This window comes from Tetrao urogallus (genome assembly GCF_951394365.1).
Source record: "Tetrao urogallus genome assembly, chromosome: 27".
NCBI classification, from domain to species: domain Eukaryota; kingdom Metazoa; phylum Chordata; class Aves; order Galliformes; family Phasianidae; genus Tetrao; species Tetrao urogallus.
In genome coordinates this window covers 1,861,995-1,877,061 of record NC_136840.1, presented here as the reverse complement: position 1 = coordinate 1,877,061, position 15,067 = coordinate 1,861,995, and the positions used below count along the sequence as shown (strand labels likewise).

Here is a 15,067-nt window from a genome sequence, read left to right as displayed (position 1 = left end):
AGAGCTTCGTGTGGGTGAAATAAGGAAGGTGATAGCACAGAAATCAACGTGTACCACTGAGAGGAAAACAAAGAAAAAAACCCCTAACAGCCCTCACTTGAGGGCACCCCCATCTCTCAACAAAAGCAGCAGCAAGAAAGACAAGGTGAGCACAATACCAGGGGGACTTAGGAATTCTGGATTTAATGCCAGACTCCATTGCTGAATCCCAGCATGACCTTAGGCAAGCTTCCAGCAGCCTAAGAAGGGCAGCAAACCCCTTCTACCATTCCAGGGCCCATTTAGGCTACCATACTTTGGGGACAAGGGCCCATTTTCTCTGGGGCAGACATAAAACTATTTAAGTGGCCTGGATGCACCTAAACTCCTGAATGTAAAAAAAAAGAACAAAAGCCCCCAAAATAAAATAATAATAATAATAACAACAAAACAAACAAACACCACAAAACCAAAGCAAATAAAAACACCCCTCTTCGAACAGACCTGACTGCTCTCCCCCTAGTGCAGCCCAGCAAGCCCCTGACCATGGCAGAGACTTGCCCAAGTACTCACCCTCAAGTAATGCAAACATGGCATTGCTGCAGGAGAGTCAGCTCACCCTGGGCAGCCAGGGTCTGCAGGTCTGATCAGCTCACTGATGCTGAATGCTGCAGCCAAATAAATTGTGTGAGCAGCCAGACTGGAAGCGTTATCAGCAGGACTGAACCCTATCATCTCCACTCACATGTGTCTGCTGGAGTGGCAGGAGGCACTTTCCCTCCCAGGAGGTAATCTCCCTGCCTGCAGCTGGAAGATTACAGCTGCCCTGCACGCAAGCACTCAGCCTATGTTGCACCTGAGGCGTGCTTCATAAACATGCCCCTGAGCTGTAAACAGGGAGGAGCCCGCTTACGTGAGCCCTGTTCTTCAAACAGCAGAAGGGAAGATGGAGCTTCAGAAATACAAGGCAAAATGAAATAATCCTGTGGCCTGAACCACGCTGGTTCGCTCGGTTTGTGCTGCGCAGAGCCCAAACAGCTCATTGGTTGCTGCAGACCTTGGCTGGGGCACAGGTCCCAAAATGGGGGACACTGAGATGGAACTGAAGTGAGAGATGAATTCTGGTGACAGCAGCTCCAGGCCCTTCGTAGGGCCTGAGGCTCGCTGCAACGCAACAAACGCGCCCCTTCCCCCCTTCTACCTGCACAGCAGACTCCTGCTCCAGCATCCCTTCAGGAGATCCTTGCTTGCAACAAGAAGGCAAGGGGTCCACAGTGGTTGGTGCATGCCCTCTCTGAAAGACACGCAATGGAGTCACACCAGTTGTCCAAGGAACAGCCCTCTTGGAGTCCACTCCCATCCCACCCTCTCCTCCTGCTCACACAACACAGAGCCACGCTCACCTGGCACTCCGTGCATTCTTCTGCCAGTGCTTTGCTACCCTATTTGGGATCCTTGAAGAAGCCCTGGGGTGGTGCAAGGCAGCCATGCAGCTTAGTGCCTGTTTCTAGCTAGCAATCAGCAGGTCCTTGATACCAATTGCAAGTTCAAGAACTTTCTCCACTGGAACAAACTAGCAGGGCTGTGACCTGATCACACCTGGAAGGGTCTGGGCATCACATTGATAAACGCAGCTTGTGTCACTTTTCAGTTGCAGAGGGAACAAAATCAGCTGCATTCCTCTAGGGAATTCCAATAAAACAGACCAGCTCACCACTGGCTGAGCTTACACCAGTTGGAGCAGGAAAAGAAAATCAAGAGAATCTGTTAGGATAGAAAAATGCTTTGCACTATGTAGAAATTGAGATTTTTTTTCTTACTGAGCCAAGTCCGGGTTGAAACATTAGAGCAGGAATAGTCCTTACCTCAGTCCAAGGAAATACATCCCCCTTGTCCAGTGCAATTCAGTACTTCACAGGAAGTGTGGGATCCCTTAAGTGTTTGACCTATAATGAACTCCTCCTCCCATTGAGGCTGAGCTCAAATGTTAATTATCAGAAGGATGAGCAATGTAACTGCTGCCTGGCACACTGCATTTGCTCTAAAATGTATTGCTGCTCTGAACCTCCAGGCAACATCGGCCATGTCTCAGATCCTGCTGTTTTTTTTCCCCTGTGTAACACATCATGAATGCAAATATGAGTCCTCTGAAGATAGAACCCTACCAGCCAGGGCTATGAGTCTATCCAGAGCTACTGGCTCAGCATAATGCAAACTTTCTGCAGGTTCTTTTCCATGAAAACACTTCAAAAGTCTCAGGCAATGCTTTAACACTTACCTGTTTTCAGAGCTTGAACTGAGATGGGCTGGACTGCTCACTCCCTGGGATTTTGCACAGTATCACACAGTACACCTATGTGAACACCTCCTTACAGGCCTCTGAGACTGCACAAGTCAGCATCACATTGCATGTTCAGTTAGCTAACACAGAGCTAAATCAGAGCTCTGAAAAAGGAAGAGATTTCAGTGGATGCAGTAGAAACAGTCTGTTAGAAAGTGCAAACCAACGTCGAGAAAAAGCATCCAGGACAAAGAGTGAATAATTGCTGTCAGCTCTCTTGTGCCCCTGTGTGAAACCCCAAGGACTTCAAGGAGATTTTTGCCAGCCAGGGCTCTGATGTTGTCACAGCACTGTTCCCCAGATGCTATAATATCTATCATACAAGGGAAAAACAATCTCTCCTACCGTCCTGTGACAGCACACAGCAGTCCTAGTGCTTCAGTGCCACGGCATGACAGGTTTACACCTGAGATTGAACTCCAGCACCAACTGCAGACAGAGGTGGGACACAGAGAAGTGATCTGTGAGCAGTTAGGAGGAAGGGGGGATCCCTGAAGAAAACTGCTCCTACAACCACAAAAAGTTTGGGGTTTTGTTTGTTTGTTTGTTTTTTGAGAGATACGGAGTCCTGCCTCTGACCTTTCCTGAGAGCCTCTGGAGAAGATCTTCAGCTGCACTATGATGTAGCTGTGAAGGAATGCAGGGCTCCTTTCTCTGCCTTGTTATCTTCCATGTAATTAGAGAAGGGATCTCCGGGCACCACAGGCTGCTGCCAGTCCCTTCTCAGCTGTTATTTTCCTTTCACTTAAGGGAATGGAGAGTGCATGAAGCAGAGTATCTCACACACATTGCCTTGGGGAAGAGTAAATACCTCTCTTTAGCAGTGGGCTTCAGTTCTTTGAGGATACAGCACAGTGCTTTTGCTCAGAGAATGATGTACATCCTTTCCTGCATTCAGCATCTTGAGAAACAATGCTAGGACAGGTCCAGGGCTGAAGTCACTGAAGGGAAGTTGCCCTTCCAAGCCATCACTGCAGCCTCCTGGAGCAAGGACAAGTGTGCAGCAGGGTTTGTTTTATCCAGCACATCCCCTTTCTGCTTACTGAGGACAACAGTCCCTGTGCTCCAGTCACCTGCTGAGGCTCCGAAGAGCAGCCAGCTCCCTGGCTCCTCTGGTCAACAAGCTGTTATCTTAGGAAACATGAATGCAATTTTAAGGCTGAGTCAGGCACAAAAGATGAATAATTTAAATCCTTAGCAATTCTGTTGCTGTTGCCCAGCTGTGGGTAATGGAAGGTACTGAGCTTCATGCAAGGAGAGAGTTGCAATGAAAACCAGTGCTGCTGTCAGGCTGCTTCCTTCTGCTAGGAAAGAATAGCCATGATGCAGGCATAAATAAGCAGATAACAGCACTCTGCAGTGCTGAGCCAGGCACTCTGATGCTAGGAGCAGGCAGTTCTCTGAGCATAGCAAGCTTGCTTTCCTGTGGCATTTGTTGTTTCTGGCATCTGTCATTTCACAGAAAGTCAGTGCGAACTGCTGGTGCCTTCCCTCTCTAATGTCAATTCCTCGGCTTACAAAGTGCTGGAATCATCAGCCATGGGCCAGAGGAAGGGCATGGAAGGGGCCACACTGACACTTGCTCTTCAGCTTTCTGTCAGAGCAGGAGCTGTGCAGTGTTATGTGATGGAAGAGGAACAAAGATTTGCTTTTCTCACATCTTCCAGGCCGTGTTGTCATGCTGGTTGCCTCCCCATCCTCTTGTGTGTGTGAGAGAGAGAGAAAAGAGGAAGATACTTGTTCCAAAATCAGTCTAAAAACCTGCACCCAGAAGCATGAGGCAGATTAAAACTTGCAAGAAAACCACTGGACTGCATTTGCAAAGCTGAGCAGCAGGTAAGTATAGGTAATCTTTTCCCATTGTACCCCTGGATCAAAGAAATCTTTCATGGCTTTCCATAAGTTCAGAACTGTTTGAGCTGTGGAATTCACAAAGGAAATCCAGAAATGCAAATTGAAAAGAGCAGCCTGCCCTTTTACTCCAAGAGACAAACTGCCTACTACCAGCATCACTGCTGCTTGGTTCTTAGAAGAAACAGTCTGAGCATGACATCAGAAAGTTTGGGCAGCCCTTGCCCCTCATTGCATTGACACTGATCAAACAGAAGGCCTCACTGTGTGTCCCTTTGACATTTTACGATACGAGCCGTAAGATGTTCTTTTTGCTCCTCATTTGGATGAGCCAGGCAACGCAGCTGAAAATGTTATCTGACCAATTCATCTTACGCTCATTCATGCACAGAAATCTCAGAGACTCAGATTCATTGAGTGCAGACATGAAAGAAGTGCAGAATTCTCACATAAAAGCAATATCCATGGACTCTTGCCTATGCTACAGCTTAGCTCTGCTGTCCTGGCTGCACAGACAGATAGAAAATGCTCAGCAGCCTCTGCATTTGCTCCCCATCCATTGGACCAGAAGACATCTTGCCCACAACATTAACAACTGCTGTTGTTTTTGTTGTTGTTGTTTTAATTTTTTTTCCCTATGCTAAAGGCCAAGCAGTTCTGAGAGCAAGGAGTATCACCTAACTGAGCCTGAATTGGAAAAAAACAGCTCTGGGAAATCAGCTTGGCATTATGCCCACAATGTGGGCCAAGGGCAAATCACTTCTTAATTACTGCTTTAGGTACAAGTTTCTGCTTTCACTCAGGCGGGTGCCGACCTGAAAGACATAAGGAGACCCTTATCAAGCTGCTGCTAATTAAGCCCAGCTATTGATCCTATTGAATCCAGTGATTCTGCTGTAACAGCAAGATTACAGATCCACCGAGATTCCCAAATGTTATTATGCCTATTTGGGGATCTCAAGATGGACAAACATCCAGCATTGAGCTGTAATGCATGCCTGGAGGCAGTGCAGACTGACATCCTGTGAGAGCAGATGAAGGCACAGTCCCCACCTGGCAAGATGCACTCTGCTCCTTTTGGCAAGAAATTTCTGACTCTGCTGCTCAGCATCAAGGGGAAGAAAAACCTTTTGCTGTACCTCTACTCTCAGCAGCCACCTGGTCTTTGAGGTCTGCAGTGCACCTAAATGCCGTGGTCCCACCAAGATCCTCCTGTTCTGTTTGATCAGATCACTTCAAGCAATTGAACAGAACTTAGAAACCATTTCTGTAAACCTTTTCAATTTTCAGTTCTCAAATTATTTTCTTCTGAGTTTGTACCAGCAAGAAAAGCCTTCAATCAGCGCTTTGTGGTGTATGCAGTCCTGTCACCAGCTTTGCAGCAGTCCGACAGGTGTCAGGAGCTCTGCACAGAGCTCAGAGGGAGTTATTTTGATATTCAGAGCAATAAGCAAAACAAGCTGTACACCTGTGATTTGACACAGAAATGCTCTAGAGTTTGATGAAAGGCTCAAATATCAACAGCAAGGCAGGAAGGTTTGCACCAAAAATTGAAATAATTCCAATCAATATTCATGCCACAGTCAGCTGCAACTTGTACAGCTTTTTCCTCTGAATAGTCATGGATTGCAGCTGGGCAAAAATAACGAAATGAGGATTGATGAGAGACATGGTGGCACTGCAAGTGCAGCACAGCCATTTCCAGGAACAGCTGTGTGTGTGACAGTGCTGTGCTGCAGGTTAGCATGAGGGGTGGTTACAGAATCAAGGCACAGTCGTAGGAAAATAAGTCATGGGAAACCTCCATCCTCTTCATGCCTCTAATGGATTGAGGTTAGATGCTCCCCTCCTGGGAGGTGGATGAGCGATATTGACTGGGTTATGCCATCATCAACAGAATCCACTCAACAGAGTCCACATCAAACACAATCCATTGCCAAGAATATTTGTGAAAACTATAGAGTACTACTAAAAATTTTTTGTTGCTAATATTTAGTCCTGGGGATTGTTTGATGGAAAGCCATTGAGATTATGGTGAATATTTGTTCTGCAGGAGCTCGCAGAGCAGGATTTGTCCCTGCTTTTCTGGCTCCCATGCAGAAAGAAAAAAATCCCAACAATGCTAACTGTTCTTCTTGGAGCTCAGAGCTTCGTGTACCATCAAAAGCAAACTCTGCACTCACAAGGTCACTCCTCTTTTTTCTACAGATGCTGTCCAGAGGGACTGTGACAACATTAACATGCTCATCCTGGCACAGAGCTGCCCTATAAAGGTGCCCTATATAGGTGGTCCCCACCAGCTTGCAGTGCCAGTGCAGAGCAGACCCCAGAACAAAACCTACTTGAGAAGTGGCTTCCTACTCCTTACCTCAATCCCAGAACTTAGAAACACGTTGTTGAGCCTTTGCTGATCACCTTGCTGAGTAAGCTAAGAGGCCAAATGCTTCCTTGGACTCTTTTCCACTCATGTTCTGATGACTGTGCATCTTGTGGGCATGACTATTCCAGATACCATTGATTCATCTATTTCCTCAGCATCCTTGGCATGCCTGCACAACATGATATGAGCATTACAGCAAGAGCAGCAGCTCACACCAGTGTGCTGCTCACAGTATAACAGCCAGTTGTTCTCCAGTTACTGCAATGCTCTGAAGAACCGTTTGGCAGACCTGCAAGAAATCCACTTGAAATCTTGAACCTCATGGGTTCCATTTAAGGATAATTAATGAATGATTCAGAAGAGATGTGCACACCTCTGTTGTATGCCCACAGCCCTGTTCTCAACGATCAGCATTTAGGATGATTTCATCTCTCAGTATCTTTTCCTACGGTCTAATTCAATTACATAAGATGCTTCTGGATGACAGAAGAAGAGTCCCAGAAATAGTCATTTGTACATGATTTTGGGAAGGGAGCAATTCTGTAGAATAAGCGTGAAGATAGAGCTCTACTGACCTAGCAGAGCTAATGAGAGTCTCACAATTGTTCGAAACTTGAAGGAGATCAGCTATTTTATTTCTCCCAGTGGACATCTTTCACTGAACACCTGCAGTATCAGCACTTTTCTCTGACCTCAGCTACAGAACTTTGCCCCTGAGAGCTCTGTCAGCTACTATATGGGAGGTGTGGTGTATTCACTGTTGGAAAGTGTCACAGAGTTATCTCTAGATCTGTCTGTGTCTGTGATGGGGGGACAGCAGGCCATAGGACCACAGCCCAGAAGAGATGGGAGGATGCTGACAGTTTACAGGTTGGTTTGGTCCAGCTGTGACTAATGGGGCAGGGAGACCCACTGACCCACACCCCAGGAAAGGGGAAAGGGGACAAGGGGGAAGGGTAAGGAGATGGGAGATGGGCCTGAAAACAGAGCAGATCTGAGGAGGAGAGTTAATTTACTAAATAAGATATCGGAATGCAAGATAACACTATAGGATAGGATAGGATAGGATAGGATAGGATAGGATAGGATAGGATAGGATAGGATAGGATAGGGCAGGATAGGATAGGGCAGGATAGGATAGGATAGGATAGGATAGGATAGGATAGGATAGGATAGGATAGGATAGGATAGGATAGGATAGGATGGGGATTGAGGCTAATCAATCCCAATCTCAAATAAAATGAGAGAGAGTGTGTCCAAAACTGAATGCCTTACTCTAGAGATGAAGGCAAGATGGTCTGAGCATGCATAGCTGATATGAGCAGCAAGAAAAGGAAAGATCTTGTGACTTGTGAGTTTCGCTCTGAATGCAAAGTGCTTTTGCACTCAAAAAGCATTATTTTGGAGATGTAGACAAAACACATAGCATCAGTTGGAAAGCCCATGTAGGAACACAGTGTCCTCAGTCGCTCTAGGGAGTCTAGTCTAGCCTAGGAGAAGCAGAGACTGCTGGAGACTGCTGTGCTCCTGGAGGCAATGGAAACAGAACGCATCTTTTGATGCACATGAGTTTGGAATTAATTCAGCTGATTGCAGAGAAACTTGCAATGATGCCATACCCACCACAAACCACATGACAGCATTATCTCTACCACGTCATCATCTCCCAAAGGATGCAGCAGCACAAGGAGCAGGAATGGCAACTGAAATGACCTCCTTTCCTTCATTGCACCAACCAGCAAGCAATTCTGAGGCTATAACTCAGCTGACCTACTTGCTGTGCAGCGCAGCATCCTTCTCTCCCAGACCAGAGGAAGCTGAGGTGGGCAGTCCAGAGGCAGAGGTCTGCATCACAGCACCCCAAAATGGGGAGACAGCCCCTTGCACTGAGCAGATCTATGAGGATGCTGGCCGTGGTCAGCAGTCCCCTCTGCCCCAATGCACCCAACAGCACCATCCCACCCCAGAAACATCCGAATCCTCTCAGCTGCTGCTGCCATGGAAACGCCAGAGAGAGGCTCCGCCAGCCTTTGATGTGCTGATCTGTTTAAAGCATGCAAAATGCAATTCAGAAGCTGGGGAGCTGTGTGGGGTGCATCTGGCTGCCCTAAAGATGGAGGCTCTCTGAGGAGCAGGGATTAATGCACGATGGTGGGCACCGTGGCCATCCGCTGCTAGAGCAGTCACAGCGTGCTGCTCTCTGCCCCGGCTCACACACTTAACAGAGTTTAATATTTAACATCAGACAAGCTGCTGTTTCACAGGGTAATTTGAGTTATTAATAAAAAATCTGCCCTAAATAATTCAAAAACAAGATGCTGTTACTCCAGTTTATCAGCACTGGCAGCAAGTGCTGGGAGCTGAGCACCAGAACAGTGCTGGCCACAGAGCAGTTAATGAGGAGCCTGGAAAAGGCTGCTGCAGCGTCAGAACATCAGTGGAGCCAAGCAACACGCAGCTTAATACCATCCCCATCTCCTGTCACATCACAGGCAGAGAAGTAGGAAGCAATTCCCAATGAGGAACAAGGGAAACACAGGACAAGCAGGCTGCTTGATCCCCTCTCCAGGAGCTCACAGAGATCCCCTGCCTTGAAAGGGCATCTCCAAGCCCAAAAAGCACTGCACAACTGCATGCCTTCAAAGATGCATAGTCTTGTAGCATGTAGCACTACGGTTCCCTGAGGATTTGCTGTCAGTAACAGACAATGTGAGCCACCATCCCCTGCATCCCAGTGTACCCTTGGTGGGCACCCAGATTGTAGGGGTCCAATGCAAGCCAAGGAGCCCTGAAATGTGAGGGCACAAAGGAAGATTTCATTTGTTTGAGGGGGTTTCATGGCACACTTCTAACAGAATATGCTTTACATCATGAAAAGCAGGCACCCAAAGTGGTCTCCTACAGAAATAATGTCTATGTCCTGCACTCTGCCATTCCCAGCACATTCATTTTAATGACATCCTAAATTCCACAGCTGCAGCTGAAAGCCCCCAGCTCTGCAGTCTCTTCTCTTACCTTTTTGCAATCTATTGTACCTTGGAAGCATCTTCCAAACAACATGTTTGTATGCATGTTTGCTCGTGCTGACCTTCAGAACCATAGTCAAAATTAGGTCCTTGTTTTCATGGTTCAGCACCCAAAAAGACTCCCTGAATCTCTACTGTTTCCTGGTAGCTCACAATCACATCGTCAGCATGCCCTACATCTCTTAATGTAAACACAAACATGATTAGTGCATATTTTTGAGGTACTTTTTGCCTTACACCCTCACGTTCTCCCCGTAACCTGCTGGCAGAGCTCAGCAGTTGGCAGCACAGAGCAGACAGCTGGAGGAGTGGAGCTAACCGTAGTGGTTGCAGCTCCAGAAAAAGTACAAAAAGCACATTGCTTTCTTTGGGCTGGTTTTTTTTTTTTGTTTGATTGTTTGATGTTTCCCCTGAAATCTCACAAGAACTACAGAGGCAATTCTGAGGATGCTGAGCTCCTTTCTTTATCCCAACAGGTCGCGATAGATTCTTTCCGCCAAGAGCAATCTACAGGATCGTGTGATATTTCTGAGCCACCTTCCTTTGTCTTCTGTGTGCAGGGTTGCATTTATTTGCAGCACAATGTGTAAAAACACACCACTGCTTCAGGGAGGAAGCCTGCAGACCACAATAGCCAACATGCAATGCCCCTTTCCAATGCAGACTTGATCTCCCTGCTGTATAAAGGAAGTGCTTCACTACTGCAGTTGTGGACTGGTTGCTGGCTGGTCTGAGATGCATTTCTCCCTGTTGACCCTATTGATGGGGATGAGTTCAACAAGTTATGTGGAGGAGCTGTGCTGATGTAGTACTGATGGAGAGCAGATATTTTATACTTTTGCCTTGTGATGCTGTAGCTGCTTTTACTGCAATCTTAGCACTGCAGCAGGCTTGACGGGCGGCATTTTTCCTGCTATGTGCAGATAGGGATCAGCCTGCTGGCCATCACGTTGTTTTTTTAACAGGAACACGTTATTGTGCATCAATGCATGGCCAACCTGTGTGTGAAGAGAGCTGCCATGCCATGCTTCACTGAGCAATTTCTGCTTGGACCAAATCTAGCGAGCTGAGCTAATCCTGCCAGGAACAGAGCTGGAGAAGGGAAAAGATGAGAAAATCATAGCCTGCAGGACAAATATAGACCCTATGAAGGCATCTCTTGCCCAAGAGCTGAAATATTGTCACGAGAAAGACAGTGGCCCACAGATATATTTTCTATTTCAGCTTTTAAGTTGAGAAGCAGAACTGTAACCGTCCCCACTAAAGGGAAAACAAGTACAGCATAGCAAGCCAGTTAGATAAGTTTTCCCTTTCTGAGAGCTCTGCAGCACATTTCCCATCCCCACACCACCACTCCTCAAGCTCATCACCAGCCTGAGGTCTTTCATCCACCGCAAGGAAAATTAGGAGCAGAGAGAAGCAGCTGAAAAGGAGATCCATGCAGAGACTTGCAAGGACAGGGAACGGAATGATTGAAGTTCAGCATCTTATTTAAGAACAGACTATTTACTCCTATAACGAAAACCATGGAAACAATGAACAGCAAAACATTATTGATTCAAACATCAGAGTAAGAACCTAGAAATGGAAGAGGCGTGCTTGTAATTACAGCGCCCAGTGACAACTCACGCCAGTCATCAACAAAGCAGAGCTGATTCCCAGGCAGACCAAAGGAGGACACCTTTCACACTCTCCCCTCCCCATTCAGAAGACTGAAAGAGCAAGTTTAGTTGGCACATGGTCTCTGCCTAAGGCTTGACAGTGAGAGAAAGGTACAGCCCAAAACAGCCCTGCTCTTCTTGTACGAGAGATTCTGAAGTTTTTGAGTATCATTCAGAGCAACTATGCTTTAACTGACAACACAGAGCTGGGCTGTGGAATAGCATCTACTGCTCAGTAGAGCAGTTCTCTCCAAGCAGAGCAATGTGAGCATGCTAAGGCACAGTGCTTTGCACGAGAAGCAGTGCCTGCAGCTGGGGACAGAAGACATCGAGTTTAATTGCAACGTGTTTGGAGATGGAAAGGTCAAACGCTTGGAAAACCCAGAACAACACTTCCCACCACGCTCACCCAAGGTTGGGAGACCCTGTGTGGGGACCATCCACAGACAGGGGCAGCTCCCATCCAGTTTCTGTTTGGAGATGCTCAGTGCAAGTAGGAAGCGCACTGTCAAAGCTGAAACTGTCCTCAGCTCACCCCACACCTGTCTGTCTCATCCACCAAGCAGCACTCCTCATGGCATTTATCTTATTCTTTGCTTTGTGCTGTAATCAGCAAGTCCTGGGTAAGACACAGAGCTCCCCTTCCAGGCATGGCATCAGGACGGAATTAAATGGACTCTGAACACACAAAAGTTTTCCTGTAGATTATTCAGAATCTTTTGTTTTCTGAACAAACATCACTGTACGAAAAGTAGAAATATGTTTACTATTCCTTTGCAGTGACCACCAGATGAGCTGAAGATATAACATAGTTTAAGGTATGTTCAAGTAGTTTAAGTATAAACACAGTTTGTACTCTGCAAAGGCTTTAGGCACTGTGTTCTCTGCATTTCCCATAGCAGACGTCCAACATACAGATATGAGCACACACTGCAGGACCTGAACAGTCCCGTTACCACACTACAGTAGAGGACTGTAACCATCACTTCTATTTGGTGTTGGCTTCTATTGTACGTTTTTGCTTAAGTAAGAGGCTTCTCAGTGACCTGAGCAGGCAGACATACAGACAGACAGACACGCACGCACTCTCTCCCTCTTCCCTCATCACTGTATAAATATAGAAGCCTCATCTGTTTTCTGAATGCTCTCCTGCTGCTGCATTCTCTCCCTCCGCCTCCCCAAGACACTTTGGTGAATACCTGCTACTTTTGTTTCTACTGTAGATTTCTCACTGCAACATTCCAAAGTCCTAGATTTAACACAGTCCCCTATATTTGCAGCCCTACACAGACCTGTATGGCTCCGGCTTCGTGTTTCAGCCACTCAGCAAAATTTGGTTTGCAAATAGGAAGGGAGCTTGGATTTTGCTGCTGTTTGCAGCACTGTGGCTCAAAACATGACACAGTTCATCTGTGAAAGGAAATGTGAATTTTCAGATGGTTCTGCTGTGCAGAACTGTCCCTGAGATGTCAGAAATCTCCCCATGTCCGGGAGGATGCCCTCTGCACACTCAGATTTGAATGAGACTATCCACTCCAGGGGCAGTTTTCAGAACCCACCCTCATGGCACTCTGAGAGCTGGAGGTGATGGCTGCTACAGAGATAGAAGTAGGGCAGAGAACCCAGAAATCTCTGCAATCCTTGACCCATCCTTTCATCATGCCTCCAGTGATGCTGCATCTTCCCAGACCGGCGAAGTGACTGTACATTTCTGAAGAACACTGACATACTTAGGCAATTAAAATGAATTAGCATAATTCAGACCAAACTTCTAATTTTAGCTCTCTGTAAAGCTGCTTTCCTTCGAGCTCACATCTAGCCTGCTGTGCCTCAGCTGCAGCACAATAGAAGCAGCTTCTTATCATGAACAAAGCGAGCTGCACGTGCTGCCAAGCTCAGGTCTGTCACAGAAGGCATCCTTGGCCTCATCCCCTGCACATAGGAATTGCTCTGCTTGGGCAGACCCTTGGGATGCTCCACACTGCACAGGGGACCAGGCACAGAGGACAGGGCGCACTTAAAAGACTTTGCACCGGAAATCGATTTTGGAATGCTGCAAGGTTTAAAATGTTGCTTGCCTCGTCCCAGTATCTTGATATCTGGAGGGTTCACCAAACCTGCATGGATACCGTTATTACCTGAATAATTTAAGAACCTGCAAAGCAGCCGTGTGGAATGGCACCAGCTTTGTCTGCGTGCCTCCTCCCCCCGCCGATGCGTGCCTGCAGCAGCAGGGGCTGCTCCGACCTCCCATCCTTTCCTTCCAGATGCCTACATTCAGCTCATGTTTTACACGCCAGCCACTCCCCCTCCCATCACCGGCGCTGCAGTTCCTTGTCTGGAAATGTCAGGAAAGGACAGATGCACAGGCTCTGAAATGCCTTGCTAGCTCAGCAGTGCACACGCTGTTCTTCACTTACAACTGACTTGAGTTTTTGTGTGCAATTTGGGAAAGCAGTCAAACACGGCCCATTATACATCAGCTCCCTTTACCTGAGAGATCAGCTGAGCACCGCATCCGCCAAGAGCCGAGGCGGGCAGTGAGAGAAGTAAAAGGAACCGCTGCTGAATACGTGTTCTGGTTTTTCTAACTGGGCCATCTGAAAGATCTCTTGGGCTGCGCCCATTGCAATGTCACGTGCTCAGCCACAAGCTCCTGTAACCTCTCTGCTGTTGCAGGAGCACGGAGGGAAGTCTAATTTCTGCACTGCCATTTTGATTTCTGCACGTAAATATGACACACCCTGCCCTCTGCCAGCCCTCCTCCCATACTTTATGTCATCACTGGAAAGAAAACCTGAATGTTAGGAGGACAGATGCTCCCATTACAACCAGCGTATGCTGCATTACAAGCTAATGGAAGAAATGCTGGAGGGTGGTTGCGAGTGGCAGCGAGTGAAATTTGACAGAGTTTAGTCAAAAGTAAGTTTGAAAGAGTCTCCTCTACCTTCTGACTCCATGCCAGAAAGAAACAGAGACACAGAAAGGGTTGGAAGGGAGGCCTCAGTGGGTGCTCACAGAGCCCAGCACAGCGCTGATGCTTTCTCTCCTCCTGACAGCTTTTCCATCCGCACAGCACTCCAGTGGCAGGTCAGATCAACAGCATCAGAGGAAGCTGTCATCACACGCAGCCCCCATACTTCCCAAGCCAGCCTAAAACACAAACTAAATATTTATTACGCTTCTACAAAGTCTGAATCTCCTCACGGTGCAGCCGGCTGATGTAATCCTCCCCAGATCCTGACAGGACTTGCTTCCCCAACAACCTTGACAGTGCTCGGAGGGTCACAGTTACCTTCTTGTCACACAAATCAATTCCTTGTTGGCACACTCGGCAGACAGAGGCGGGGATGTAAATCCTCCACCACTGCGACATCAGTCGGTGCATTGGATCACCTTAAAGGAGCTCAGTTTTGCCCCAGTCTATCAGCAGCTGCGATACAAAACAGTTTCCCAGCTTTACACCCTGGACTCTTACAGCAGAAAAGGTTCATCCTTGCACTGCTGTCTCGAACCCAGCACACACACAACACACACAAAGATTTAAGATGGCACTGCGATTGCAAAGTCCTTTCCTAAGCCTAGATAACAGCTATATGGCTAATGACTGAGCCCATTCCTAGAAACACACTCTAATTCTTTGCCTACACACTACCCTGGTTACATTCACAGTGGTACTTCCTTGACTCTCAAAGGCTTTGGTTGCCCTGATACTCCATGCCCCTCCTCACTTCCACAGCACAGCATCAAGCTTCAGGCAGAAGATAACAGTGGAGTTTCTTCTGACTCCTTCTGTGATGTATTTGAGTATAAGGTAATGAGCACTGAA

General features: G+C 47.2%; 1 protein-coding gene across 1 annotated transcript in view; it reads right to left on the bottom strand.

The window, feature by feature from the left end:
* ANK1 (ankyrin 1) overlaps positions 1 to 15,067 on the bottom strand; it is a gene marked incomplete at both ends in the record, with an annotated part of 46,938 nt that overhangs the window by 28,481 nt on the left and 3,390 nt on the right. The window contains one exon of the mRNA XM_079547429.1: positions 1,181 to 1,273. Within this exon, the coding sequence (XP_079403555.1) occupies positions 1,181 to 1,273 (93 nt within the window). The remainder of the gene's footprint in view (positions 1 to 1,180; positions 1,274 to 15,067) is intronic.